Source organism: Ranitomeya variabilis, chromosome 6 (genome assembly GCF_051348905.1).
Source record: "Ranitomeya variabilis isolate aRanVar5 chromosome 6, aRanVar5.hap1, whole genome shotgun sequence".
Classification (NCBI taxonomy): domain Eukaryota; kingdom Metazoa; phylum Chordata; class Amphibia; order Anura; family Dendrobatidae; genus Ranitomeya; species Ranitomeya variabilis.
This window is the reverse complement of record NC_135237.1, coordinates 358,326,039-358,340,774: the sequence shown is the minus strand read 5'-3', so window position 1 is coordinate 358,340,774 and position 14,736 is coordinate 358,326,039. Positions and strand designations below refer to the sequence as shown.

General features: G+C 42.9%; 1 protein-coding gene across 3 annotated transcripts in view; it reads left to right on the top strand.

Moving 5' to 3' along the window:
• MBOAT1 (membrane bound glycerophospholipid O-acyltransferase 1) overlaps nucleotides 1-14,736 on the top strand; it is a 143,879-nt gene that overhangs the window by 96,487 nt on the left and 32,656 nt on the right. For all 3 annotated transcript variants that reach the window (XM_077269957.1, XM_077269958.1, XM_077269956.1), the window contains exons 6-7: nucleotides 11,452-11,506; nucleotides 12,680-12,857. In XM_077269957.1, coding sequence (XP_077126072.1) covers nucleotides 11,452-11,506; nucleotides 12,680-12,857 — 233 coding nt within the window. The remainder of the gene's footprint in view (nucleotides 1-11,451; nucleotides 11,507-12,679; nucleotides 12,858-14,736) is intronic.

Genomic DNA, 14,736 nt, shown 5'->3' with positions numbered 1-14,736 from the left:
CTTGGGGGTTCAAAGTGCTCACCACACATCTAGATAAGTTCCCTTGGGGGTCTAGTTTCCAAAGTGGGGTCAATTGTGGGGAGTTCCTACTGTTTAGGCACATCAGGGGCTCTGCAAACGCAACGTGACGCCCGCAGAGCATTCCATTAAAGTCTGCATTTCAAAACGTCACTACTTCCCTTCCGATCCCCGACGTGTGCCAAAACAGTGGTTTACCCCCACATATGGGGTATCAGCGTACTCAGGAGAAACTGCACAACAACTTTTGGGGTCCAATTTCTCCTGTTACCCTTGGGAAAATAAAAAATTGTGGGTTAAAAAATCATTTTTGAGGAAAGAAAAATATTTTTTTATTTTCATGGCTCTGCGTTATAAACTTCTGTGAAGCACCTGGGGGTTTTAAGTGCTCACTATGCATCTAGATTAGTTCCTTGGGGGGTCTAGTTTCCAAAATGGGGTCACTTGTGCGGGAGCTCCAATGTTTAGGCACACAGGGGCTCTCCAAACGCGACATGGTGTCCGCTAATGATTGAAGCTAATTTTCCATTCAAAAAGCCAAATGGCGTGCCTTCCCTTCCGAGCCCTGCGGTGCGCCCAAACAGTGGTTTACCCCCACATATGGGGTATCATCGTACTCAGGACAAACTGGACAACAACATTTGGGGTCCAATTTCTCCTATTATCCTTGGGAAAATAAAAAACTCCGGGCTAAAAATCATTTTTGAGGAAAGAAAAATATTTTTTTATTTTCATGGCTCTGCGTTATAAACTTCTGTGAAGCACCTGGGGGTTTTAAGTGCTCACTATGCATCTAGATTAGTTCCTTGGGGGGTCTAGTTTCCAAAATGGGGTCACTTGTAGGGGAGCTCCAATGTTTAGGCACACAGGGGCTCTCCAAACGCGACATGGTGTCCACTAACGATTGGAGCTAATTTTCCTTTCAAAAAGTCAAATGGCGCGCCTTCCCTTCCGAGCCTTGCCGTGCACCCAAACAGTGGTTTACCCCCACATATGAGGTATCGGCGTACTCAGGAGAAATTGCCCAACAAATTTTAGGATCCATTTTATCCTGTTGCCCATGCGAAAATGAAAAAATTGAGGCTAAAAAAAATTTTGTGTGAAAAAAAAGTACTTTTTCATTTTTACGGATTAATTTGTGAAGCACCTGGGGGTTTAAAGTGCTCACTCTGCTTCTAGATAAGTTCCTTGGGGGGTCTAGTTTCCAAAATGGGGTCACTTGTGGGGGAGCTCCAATGTTTAGGCACACGGGGGCTCTCCAAACGCGACATGGTGTCCGCTAAAGATTGGAGCCAATTTTTCATTCAAAAAGTCAAATGGCGCTCCTTCCCTTCCGAGCCCTGCCGTGCGCCCAAACAGTGGTTTACCCCCACATATGAGGTATTAGCGTACTCAGGACAAATTGGACAACAACGTCCGTGGTCCAGTTTCTCCTTTTACCCTTGGGAAAATAAAAAATTGTTGCTAAAAGATAATTTTTGTGACTAAAAAGTTAAATGTTCATTTTTTACTTCCATGTTGCTTCTGCTGCTGTGAAACACCTGAAGGGTTAATAAACTTCTTGAATGTGGTTTTGAGCACCTTGAGGGGTGCAGTTTTTAGAATGGTGTCACTTTGGGGTATTTTCAGCCATATAGAACCCTCAAACTGACTTCAAATGTGAGGTGGTCCCTAAAAAAAATGGTTTTGTAAATTTTGTTGTAAAAATGAGAAATCACTGGTCAAATTTTAACCCTTATAACTTCCTAGCAAAAAAAAATTTGTTTCCAAAATTGTGCTGATGTAAAGTAGACATGTGGGAAATGTTATTTATTAACTATTTTGTGTCACATAACTCTCTGGTTTAACAGAATAAAAATTCAAAATGTGAAAATTGCAAAATTTTCAAAATTTTCACCAAATTTCCATTTTTTTCACAAATAAACTCAGAAATTATCGACCTAAATTTACCACTAACATGAAGCCCAATATGTCACGAAAAAACAATCTCAGAACCGCAAGGATCCGTTGAAGCGTTCCTGAGTTATTACCTCATAAAGGGACACTGGTCAGAATTGCAAAAAACGGCAAGGTCATTAAGGCCAAAATAGGCTGGGTCATGAAGGGGTTAAACATGGGAATCCAGCAAAAGTGTAGAGGGAATGCACACAGTACTTAAACGAGGAAGTCCAGCAAAAACTTGATCACACATGCGCACAGCATTTGTTTGTGGAAGTTCAGTAATTCGCAGATGGTGCGTTGTGAGAATGAAGTCTTGGGAAAGAGAGGATGAGGGAAAAAGAGGGAGAGTGCTATCTAAGCGTAGCAGATGAGTATATCTTTCTTGGTGAGAAAAGTACAACTTGAATCTTGCTCACCTGGTGTGGTTGTGCAAGGAGGCACAACACTGGGAAAAGACTACCCCGGTCAGGATCCAGGAGCACACAGAAGATGGAAGGCAGCTGAATGTGGCGAGGCAGACCACCGAGTAATGAGCAGCAGAAGCAGGACGTTCACCAGCAACAGGCAGAAGCTCAGGAGCCAACAGCACAAAATACTCAGGCACAGGAGAACACATGACCCGGACTTAAATAATCAGGACAGACAGGAAGTTCCATGACAGGGCGAGATACATGACTCCATCTTGGATCAGGGCGTACAGGCACAAAGGAAAGTCTGTAATCCTTACACATAAGCAGCAGTGGATGTTGGCGAGTGAAAATTGCAAATCTGCCAGCGTAGTACATTAGTGCCTATACATTATGCCTAGCTTGTACTTCTGGAGACTTGCACCCTATAACTTAAGCTGGCTCTCATCACTACAGAAGTGACAAGCACGTGGATGCTAAACGTGATTTAGGCACACTGGGGCTCACAAGGGAGAGGGACAATAGAGCCGGTTATTGGGGTCGGTTATTGGAGAACTCCCAGTAAGTGCATGGTCTATACACCTCCGATTCCTACACACCCCAATAAAATCACTGCCAACTCTACAACAACAAAAGGAATCAAACAATCATTTATACAAGCCAATTGGACACCCGTCACAGGTAGCGTTTGGCTTCAGGGTTTCGATTTACAGAGCAAGATGAACAGAGCTATTAAATGTTATATATTTAAAGGTAGGCAGTGTTTATAAAAATATGTAAAGAAAAGATGATAAAAAATTGGAACAAAACAATACAGTATATACAATCACATAGAATAAAATGGATAGCAGAAGAAAAGTACTAAACCTGTGTCACAGAAATGGCTAAGAGCTTAGCGGAGGGAGCTACTTCTTAGGTAAACTGACTGAACCACCGCAAGCTGTACTATTCAGAACTGACAAAAGGCCAAAACCCAAACTCTGATTGTTATTAGGGCAAGGTTACGTTCACATACCTTGGTGACCTCATATGAGGGCTGGTTGTGGGAATTGCTAGGTCTTTTTAGAAGTTTATGAGATCCCCAACTTTCAGGATATCTTCGCCCCTGGAAGTCCCAGGCTTGAGAAATTGTCTTCATGTCTCCTATCACAATATTACTTTTCTGTAGAGATGAAACATGGCATGGATATCATCATCCATCTGATAATATTAAGTTGATGGTGTTAGAATGGCCTTACTGTGATATGAGTAAATTATTTTCGTACCTTCACTACGACACCGAAAATATATCTCCCATAATTATCGTATAGATGCTAACTGCAATAGAAATACACATGCTTACACACCTAGGTGTGCTAACAATGAGGTTATGAATTGTTGTAAGAGGGATTTTCTGCCACTCTGAATGCACTTTGGCATGCAAATCATCAAAATCAGCTGCTGGCAGCTCTCTTTACAATTACTGATCAATGACTGAAGCGATGAGCTTTGCTGGAAAGACACATACTCTGGCTGCAGTGCACTTCGACTGGTTGGTATCTTCTCAATGGGAAGCTGATTTATAGTCACATGAAGAGTTGTGACCTCGTTTCAGATTTCTTCAATGTTTCAGGGTACTTAATTTCTCAATGTTCATGACTGGTGACTGCAATAGGAAATTAAGCAACGTCTGACTGAATGTAACAGTAATATTAGTGTGAAACTATATGGAAAACTGTTAAATCACTTTAGAGTGTGATTGGTAAAAGATTGTATTTTAATGGGGTTTTTCCACTATTATAACTTGGGATGTATATCTGACAGCAGCATTTAATGTGATCGCGCCAGAAGCGTGTCACTAATACCGCTCATTGGCACCCGTGTCACATGACCGTGGGTCGCTGATGGGTTGGCATGACAACCCGGGGTCTGCATGAGACCCCTTTGTTTGTCATTGCCGGATTGCTATGAGCACCGCCCAGCCGTCGGTGTTCCTAGCAAGGGAGCATTTCTGCTACACACAGGTGATCTGATCTTCGCCTGTGTGTAGCAGAGGTGATCGGACAACTGCAGCTTCTAGTCTCCCATGGAGACTATTGAAGCATGTAAAAAGTAAAAAAAAAAAAAAAAAAGTTTTTAAAAATATAAAAAAACCCCCTAAATTAAAGTTCAAATCATCCCCCTTTCGCCCCATTCAAAATAAAACAATAAAAAAATACACATATTTGGTATCACCACGTTAAGAATCGCCAAATCTATCAAATTCTAAAAGGAATTAATCCGATCAGTTAATGGCGTAGCGGAAAAAAAGTCAAAGCGCCATAATTATGGTTTTTTTGGCCGCTGCAGCATTACATTGAAATGCAATAACAGGGGATCAAAAGATTGAATCAACACCAAAATGGTATCATTAAGAGCGTCAGCTTGGCATGCAAAAAATAAGCCCTCACCCAACCACAGATCACGAAAACTGAAGACTCTATGGGTCTCGGAAAATGACGCATTTTTTAACAAACTTTGGATTTTTTTTTCACTATTTAAATTAAAAACAATCTATACATGTTTGGTATTTATAAACTTAATGACCTGGAGAATCATAATGGCAGGTCAGTTTTAGCATTTGGTGAACATTGTAAAAAAAAATCCCACAAAAAACAGTTGTGGAATTGCACTTTTTTTGCAATTTCACCTCACTTGGAATTGTTTTTCCCGTTTTCGAGTACATGACATGGTAAAACCAATGGTGTTTTTTCAAAAGGACAACTCGTCCAACAAAAAACAAGCCATATTGACCGAAAATAAAAATGTTATGGCTCTGGGAAGGAGAGCAAAAAACAGAAAGCCAAAAACGAAAAAGGGTGGAGGGTGAAGGGGTTAAAGGAAGGCTGCTTTCACACTAGCGTCGGCCCGACGTGCCGACGCGCGTTGTGAAAATAATGCCCGACGTGGGCAGCGGAAGCAGTTTTACGACGCTTCCGCTGCCCCATTGTAATGTCCGGGGAGGAGGGGGCGGAGTTTCGGCCGCGCATGCGTGGTCGAAAATGGCGGACACGGCGCGCAAACAAAGTTACATGCAACTTTTTTTGTGCCGATGGTCCGCCAAAACACGACGCAACCGTCGCACGACGGTTGCGACGTGTGGCCATATGTCGCAATGCGTCGCTAATGTTAGTCTATGGTGAAAAAACACATCCTGCAGACAACTTTGCAGGATGCGTTTTTTCTCCTAAACTACGCATTGCGACATACAGCCAACAACGCTAGTGTGAAAGTAGCCATAGTGCCGTACTTGGTTTGAACAGTCATTTTGTGCAGACAGACTCCTTTTAAGATGTAAAATATATTAGTGACTACGAGTGTCTGGCTGCTGTGATACGAATAATCTGGAATCAAAGAACTGTAATGGCAGTAAAGCACAGAGTCAATCTCCTTTCTCTCTATTTCTCCCAATTTGACTCTTTGTAGATACAGCAGTATAGTATAGTATAATGCAACATTGCTGCATTCTCGCTCGACTCTAGTCTTGATAGAGTAAAAGAAGCAATGAATTCATTAAGAGGCGTACGACTTCAGGGACTGGAGTAACATTTCTTGAGTAAAAAATGCTGCCACTTTTCCTAAATGAGATGGGCAGGCATGACCATGCCAGTCCCGGCTCAGCCCTAGCCCTGCAAATTTTGGCGGAGCTGATTCAAAGTGGCTTGAAAACCCCAAAAGTTGCAGATTGTTTGTACAACTCCTAATTTGCAACTTTTCAAAGCTTTTACTCAACTTTTGTGGCATGAAAGCTGTGATGAATTGGCCCCACTATTAATACTTAAAATTATAGTTTATTATAAGTCTTTAACATTTTAGCTTGAGGACCGGTGGAGAAAATGTCACATTTGACTCTTTAGACATAAACTGTAGTGATTTGTAAATGGTTGATACAAATGTAATGCAGGTATTTCTCACAAAATTAGAATATCATCAAAAAGTTAATTTGTTTCAGTTCTTTAATACAAAAAGTGAAACTCATATATAGAGTCATTACAGAGTGATTATTTCAAGTGTTTATTTCTGTTAATGTTGATGATTATCGCTTACAGCCAATGAAAACCCAAAAGTCATTATCTCAGTAAATTAGAATACTTTATAACAGATTGAAAAATTATCTTAAAATCCAAAATGTTGGCCTACTGAAATGTATGTTCAGTAAATGCACTCAATACTTGGTTGGGATTCCTTTTGCATCAATTACTGCATCAATGCGGCATGGCATGGAGGCGATCAGCCTGTGGTGCTGCTGAGGTGTTATGGAAGCCCAGGTTGCTTTGATAGCAGCCTTCAGCTCATCTGCATTGTTGGGTCTGGTGTCTCATCTTTCTCTTGACAATACCCTATAGATTCTGTATGGGGTTAAGGTCAGCTGAGTTTGCTGGCCAATCAAGCACAGTAATACTGTTGTTTTTAAACCAGGTATTGGTACTTTTGGCAGTGTGGACAGGTGCCAAGTCCTGCTGGAGAATGAAATTTACATCTCCGAAAAGCTTGTCGGCAGAGGGAAGCCTGAAGTGCTCTAAAATTTCCTGGTAGATGGCTGCGCTGACTTTGGTCTTGATAAAACACAGTGGACGTATACTAGCAGATGACATGGCTCCCCAAACCATCACTGATCGTGGAAACTTCACACTAGACCTCAAGTAGCTTGGATTGTGTGCCTCTCCAGTCTTCCTCCAGACTCTGGGACCAAATGAAATGCCAAATTTACTTTCATCTGAAAAGAACACCTTGGACCACTGAGCAACAGTCCAGTTCTTTTTCTCCTAGGCCCAGGTAAGATCCTTCTGGAGTTGCCTATTGGTCATGAGTGGCTTGAAACAAGGAATGTGATACTTGTAGCCCATGTCCTGGATACGTCTGTGTGTGGTGGCTCTTGAAGCAGTGACTCCAGCAGCAGTCCACTCCTTGTGAATCTCCCACATTTTTTTGAATGGCCTTTTTGTAACAATCCTTTTAAGGCTGCGGTTATCCTGATTGCTCGTGCACCTTTTTCTAGCACACTTTTTCCTTCCACTCAACTTTTAAATTATTGTGCTTGGATACAGCACTCTGTGAACAGCCAGCTTTTTTTTTTTTTATTAGCAATGACCTTTTTTGGCTTACCCTCCTTGTGGATTGTGTCAATGACTGCCTTCAGGGCTTCTGTCAAGTCAACAGTCTTTCCCATGATTGTGGAGCCTTCTGAAATAGTCTAAGAGACCATTTTTAAATGCGTATGAATCCTTTTGCAGGTGTTTTTTGTTAATTTACTGAGATAATGACTTTTGGGTTTTCATTGGCTGTAAGCCATAATCATCAACATTAGCAGAAATAAACACTTGAAATAGATCACTCTGTTCATTATGACTCTATATAATGAGTTTCACTTTTTGTGTTGAAGAACTGAAATAAATTAACTTTTTGATGATATTCTAATTTTGTGAGACGCACCTGTATGTATGTATGTAGGATAATTTTCATCAGTTTGGTTGCTGCTCCATATAAATAATTCTTCTGCTGTCTAGTAGAAATATGGGAAACCTATTTTGATTTAGAGAGTACATTGCAGATCAAACTATTTTACAAATTATCATTTATTAAAGTAATTTTAAATGTAAAACATTGAGAGGTGAGAAGAGTGGGTTTTACCAGCTTAATGTAATGAATGCAGCTGCCTGTCAGAGACCAGAGAAAAGACAGGAATTTGGATTGGCAAACCTCATGCGGTTTTGTATGCGTTTTTTGCATGCGTTTTTGTACAGTAATGAAGTTTTTTTTTATCTTAATAAAGATGTTTAAAAAAATTTGTGATGTAATTTCTTGGTTCAACACCACCTTTTCATGCTGATGCAGTTGCATCAGGTTAATGGGATTAGGGCTTGGTGTAGGCAGCTGTCATTGACACTAAAGGTACCTTCACACTGAACAACTTAACAACGATAACGATAGCGATCCGTGACGTTGCAGCGTCCTGGATAGCGATATCGTTGTGTTTGACACGCAGCAGCGATCAGGATCCTGCTGTGATATCGTTGGTCGGAGCTAGAAGGCCAGCACCTTATTTCGTCGCTGGATCACCCGCTGTCATCGCTGGATCGGTGTGTGTGACACCGATCCAGCGATGTCTTCACTGGTAACCAGGGTAAAAAAACACTACATACTCACCTTCTGATGTCTGTCACGTCCCCCGGCGTCCGCTTCCCTGCACTCCTCCTGCATCCTGTGTAAGCGCGGCCGTAAAGCAGCGGTGACGTCACCGCTGTGCTCTGATGTACGGCCGGCCGGCGCTGACACAGGATGCAGGAGGAGTGCAGGGAAGCGGACGCCCGGGGACGTGACAGGCACCGGAATGTAAGATTGTAGTGTTTTTTTTTTTTTTACATTTACAATGGTAACCAGGGTAAACATCGGGTTACTAAGCGCGGCCCTGCGCTTAGTAACCCGATATTTACCCTGGTTACCAGTGAAGACATCGCTGCATCGGCGTCACACACGCCGATGCAGCGATGTCAGCGGGTGATCCAGCGACGAAATAAAGTTTCAAACGATCTGCTACGACGTACGATTCTCAGCGGGGTCCCTGATCGCAGTAGCGTGTCAGACACTGCGAGATCGTAACTATATCGCTGGAACGTCACGGATCGTGCCGTCGTAGCGACCAAAGTGCCACTGTGAGACGGTACCCTTAAGGCCCCGTCTCACATAGCGAGATCGCTAGCGAGATCGCTGCTGAGTCACAAGTTTTGTGACGCAACAGCGACCTCCATAGCGATCTCGCTATGTGTGACACGTACCAGCGATCAGGCCCCTGCTGTGAGATCGCTGGTCGTGTCGGAATGGCCTGGACCTTTTTTTGGTCGTTGAGGCCCCGCTGACATCGCTGAATCGGTGTGTGTGACACCGATCCAGCGATGTCTTCACTGGTAACCAGGGTAAACATCGGGTTACTAAGCGCAGGGCCGCGCTTAGTAACCCGATGTTTACCCTGGTTACCAGCGTAAATGTAAAAACAAACAAACAGTACATACTCGCCTTCTGATGTCCGTCAGGTCCCTCGCCGTCTGCTTCCTGCTCTCACTGACTCCCGGCCGTACAGTGAGAAGTGAGAGCACAGCAGTGACGTCACCGCTGCGCTCTGCTCTCACTGTACGGCGGCTCAGTCAGAGCAGGAAGCAGACGGCGAGGGACCTGGACACCGAAAGGCGAGTATGTACTGTTTGTTTTTTTTGGTAACCAGGGTAAACATCGGGTTACTAAGCGCGGCCCTGTGCTTAGTAACCCGATGTTTACCCTGGTTACCCGGGTGCTGCAGGGGGACTTCGGCATCGTTGAAGACAGTTTCAACGATGCCGAAGTCGTTCCCCTGATCGTTGGTCGCTGGAGAGAGCTGTCTGTGTGACTGCTCCCCAGCGACCACACAACGACTTACCAACGATCACGGCCAGGTCATATCGCTGGTCGTGATCGTTGGTAAATCGCTTAGTGAGATGGGGCCTTTAGTCCGACACCCTCATTGCTAAGCCGATAAGTAAACACACACACACACATTATCACCAGCCTATGTAGGAGCATTAACAGAAGGGATGTACATAGGCTGTAAACAAACAGCAACTGTTAATTTAAAAAAAAAAAAAAAAGAAAAAAAAAATTTGTGGGCTCCAGCGTAATTTTCAAAAAAAAGAAAAAAAAAATTTGTGGGCTCCAGCGTAATTTTCATAACCAGCAGAGGGAAAGCCGATGGCTTAGGGCTGATGTTAATATTCTGGGAAGAAGCCAATAGCCATAAAGGTTCCCAGGCTATTAATATCAGCTCACAGCTGTTTGCTTAGCCTTTACTGGCTAGTTTACAGGGGGACGCCAGAAAAAATATTGACATATGGTCCTCCTATAAAATCTAACCAGCAACGGCTAGGCAGACAGCTGCTGGCTGATATTAATAGCCTAGGAAGGGCCATGGATTTTGAGCCCCTCCCAGGCTAAAAACATAATCTCTCAGCCTCCCTAGAAAAGGCGCATCTATAAGATGTGCCAATTCTGCTGTGAGAAAGCTCTCACGCAGTGGTGCCGTAAGTGAGAGCATCGGAGCTAATCATCTGATGAATTCCAGTGAACTCTCTGATGGCGGCCCAGTGATACACTGGGGGATCGATTACCACCTGTCAGTGTGTCGATGGCGGCTGGATAGAGCAGGCACATCTCACTGTTCTGTGACATCACCGTGGGACACTCAGGATTACGTGGACTACGACGGACAGGTGAGTATATGTTGGTGTATTATTTAACATTTTTTTTAGGAGATGACGGCATTGGGGATTTGGTGTTAGGTGAGTATAATGTTGTTTTTTTATTTTATTTTTATTTGAATATGTTTGTAATTATTTTACTTTTTCTTTTTTTAACTGTGAGCACAGGCTCCGGCTATTGAGACTGTCTCCCATCTGCGGCACCTGCTGTCACTGTTATCAGTGACAGCAGACATAGCCTGATGGGAGCAGTAGTCTCATCAGCTGATGCCTGCTGACTTGCGGTAAGCTTTTTACCACAGGTCACTGCTGCGGGTCACCGTCACAGCTACGAGTTAATGCTGGCATCTGACAGCATGACCCCGCAGTGCTCTTACCGACGGTCTTACCGAGGTTAACATTACCGCCTATAAGAACCTCCACGCCGGTGTTTCCCACGCTGTCGCACAAATGACAGCTTGGGAAACACCATAGGAAGCCCGTAAAAACGCAAACAAAAACTCAGCAAATGCGCATACATTTTTATACCTGCTTTTTTGCTGCAGATTTGACTGACTCAATTGAAGTAAAAAACGCTGCAGAAAAGCACAAAGAATTGACGTGCTGCAGAAAAAAAACGCACTGCAAATACTGATGGAAATTTACTGACCACATGCACAACACTTCAGGATTGTCATTGAATTAGCTTGCATAAGGATTCATTAGCATTTTTGGCCCATTTCCGCAAGGAAAAAATGCAGTGTGCACACAGCCTTACATTTACTGCAGATTTTTTAAAAATGGTCAAATAATGATCTGATAAATAAAAAAAAGCTAATTTTTTTGTATTATATTCCCTGTAGGAATATGCAAACACCCAGACATGCTCAGCAAGCAACAACTAAAAGATGCTATAATGTAAGCACTTTCTATTGTATTGTACAGAATGATTAGTGTGTGGAAACTCATATTCGATTATGTAGATCAGTGTTCCCCAAGTTTGGTCCTCAAGAGCCACCAACAGGTCATGTTTTCAGGATTTCCTCAGTATTGCCCAGGTGAGAATTCCATCATCTAGACAGGCAACAATTCCATCACCTAGGCCATACTAAGGAAATCCTGAAAACACGACCTGTTGGTGGCCCTTGAGGACTGGAGTTTGGGAACACTGATGTAGATAGTAAAAATATCCACACTCATGTGAACATGCAGCTAGAATAACTAATGGTGCCTGGATCTGTTGAAGCGCCGCTGCTTGCGAAATAGCTGTCGTCCTTCTGCTGAGCCTGCACCCTCCTACATCCATGTTTTAAATGTTTTTTTCAATTAAGTGTTTCATGGGACAGAGAGTGCCACCTTTTCCTCTCTTTAAAACTTCATAACTACCGTGGTGTTAACATTAACAACCGGAAAGTCTTGCGTAGCGTTTAAGGGGGAACAAAATCATGCTGACAGATTCCCTTTTAAATTATGTGTGCATGTAGTGTGATACTTTTACATGGCCAGTCCATTCCTCCTTTGTTGAAAAATCAGCAGTTTAATTGATATGGAAGTGAGACAGAAAAACTATTTGTAGATTTGAAACCTCTGTCACTCCAGCTCTATTCCCTTCTCAGTGCCGCCTCCTCCTGTTTGGTAGATAGTATTTTTGTTGTGTGACTTTAGGCAAAAAAGCTGTCAGTGAAGCAGGAGGAGGTGGAGCTGGAGTGGCAGAGGCATCAAAACTGCAAACATCTCTTCAGTTTAATTTTCATGTCAATTTAAACATTGATTTCTGAGTAGAGGGGGAACGGACCGTCCAAGTAAAGGTATTGCTGGACTTGTCTTTCAAAGTGCTGCATGCACATATAAATAGATAGTGGTGTGGATTTCAATCATTCATTTACTGTTTTAGATCTGCACAGTCCAGTAAAGGATCTATAGTGCGAGACAATATAATATTGCTGACAATGGATCTATTATGATTTTATGATTAGCTGTATTTTATGTGCTAGTTATGCCTGTCTGTTAGTTCACAGCTTGTGCTAATGATATTGGGGAACAGTCTAAATACTACTATTACTGTAATTTCTGCTGTGATTAATTTTGCAGGAGAAAACCAACTTTTCTGGAGTACATTAGCTACCATCTCAATTTTATGAGCATCTTGGCTGGGCCATGTAGCAATTTCAATGAGTATGTTGGATTCATTGAAGGTCGACATATACAATCAAAATTAGTAGGAAACAAAGCAAAAGACTCTACTACATTTACAGACCCTTCTCCTAATGTAAGCACTACATTTATACCATGTTCTAGTTTTCCATAGATTATTTTATGAAAAAAATGAAAGTATTGTTAACTGGCAAACCTATTGGTTTCTGTATATTAAGAAATATATTGTAAGCTGAAAATACTTTGTGTGCTTTAGACATTAGGACTTTGGCCATTTTTACTTAGGGGTCTACTTACTTTTGTTGCCAGCAATTTAAACATTAATGGTCATATGTTGAGTTATTTAGAAAACACACCAAATTTACACAGTTATACAAGCTGTATACTGACTACGTTACATTGTATCAAAGTGTCACATCTTTAGTGTTGTCCCATGAAGCGATATGATACAATATTTACAAAAATGTGAGAGGTGCACTCACTTTTGTAATACACTGTGCATATATATATTTGTGTATATGAAAAAATATGCATGAGTGTGTGCATGTATGTCTTGATCATATGCATCTGGCTCACTCTTAATTTTTTGACCAAGATGAGCACAGATCACTTCCCTATGCTTCACACCTGAATGCACTTTCTAGCACATATATTGCATAGCATAAGTCTGCCAAGATGTCAGTCTGCCCAGTGCATCATATAAGTGTGTGGAGCTATGAAATAATTAATCCAGGATTGAACCAGAAGGTAATTGAAGGTAACTGGAAAGTCACTGTAAGGCTAAGTTCACACTAGCGTTGTGCGCCGCTGCGTCGGCGACGCAACGCACAACGCACGCAAAAACGCGGCAAAACGCACGCAAAAACGCTGCGTTTTGCGACGCATGCGTCGGTTTTTGCTGAAAATCGGACGCAAGAAAAATGCAACTTGCTGCGTTTTCTTGGTCCGACGCTTGCGGCAAAAAAGACGCATGTGTCGCACAACGCAACACAAAAAAACGCATGCGTCCCCCATGTTAAGTATAGGGGGCGCATGACGCATGCGTCGCCGCTGCGTCGCCGACGCAAACCCGACGCACATTAGCTTAACGCTAATGTGAACGTAGCCTAAACAATGTTTCTATTTATTTTCACTCTCTCCCCTATAATCCTTCACTTTCTGCTAATCCCCCTAATCCCTACACCAAGTAAGGAACTGATTATCTCTCCCTCCATCCACCCCATCCATGTCACCTCCTTAGAACTTTTCCTCAACATACAATCCTCTGTCTCCAAACACAGACAGCCCCCTCATACCCTCTCCTGCTCCCACCTATCACTTTCTCTGCTCCTCCTCACTGCCGGTGATATTTCTCCAAATCCTGGTCCTCCTCACCACATTCCCACAGTCCTTTCTACCTTCCATCCACAATCTATCACAAATTTATGTAACCTATCTAACCTTGTACCCATTCACGCAGCCCCCGCTTTCCCAGTCCCACTAACAGGAGCTCTATGGAACGCTTGTTCTGTCAGCAACAAACTTTCCTACATCCATGATGTTTTCATTACTAACAAACTTTCCTTCCTCGTTATCACCGAAACCTGGCTCACCCCCTCTGACACAGCCTCTCCATCTGCACTTTCATATGGTTGATTCCACCTTTCCCACACCTCCCACCCCAGCAGCAAGCATGACGGAGGTGTTGGTTTTCTCCTGTCAGATAATTGCTCCTTTATCCACATCCCACTTCCACCCTCTGTTACCCTCCCTTTCTTTGAGGTGCACTCTGTGTACATCTACTCTGCCACCAGCCTCCAACTGGCTGTCATTTATTGCCAGCCACCACCTTCTTCGACCACTTCACCACCTGGCTACCTGACATCCCCACTGTCATCATGGGTGACTTCAACATACCCATTGACACATCCCACTCAGCTGTCACTAAACTTCTATCTCTCACTTCCTCCTTCGGCCTTGCTCAATGGACTTCTGCAGCCACTCACAAAGATGGC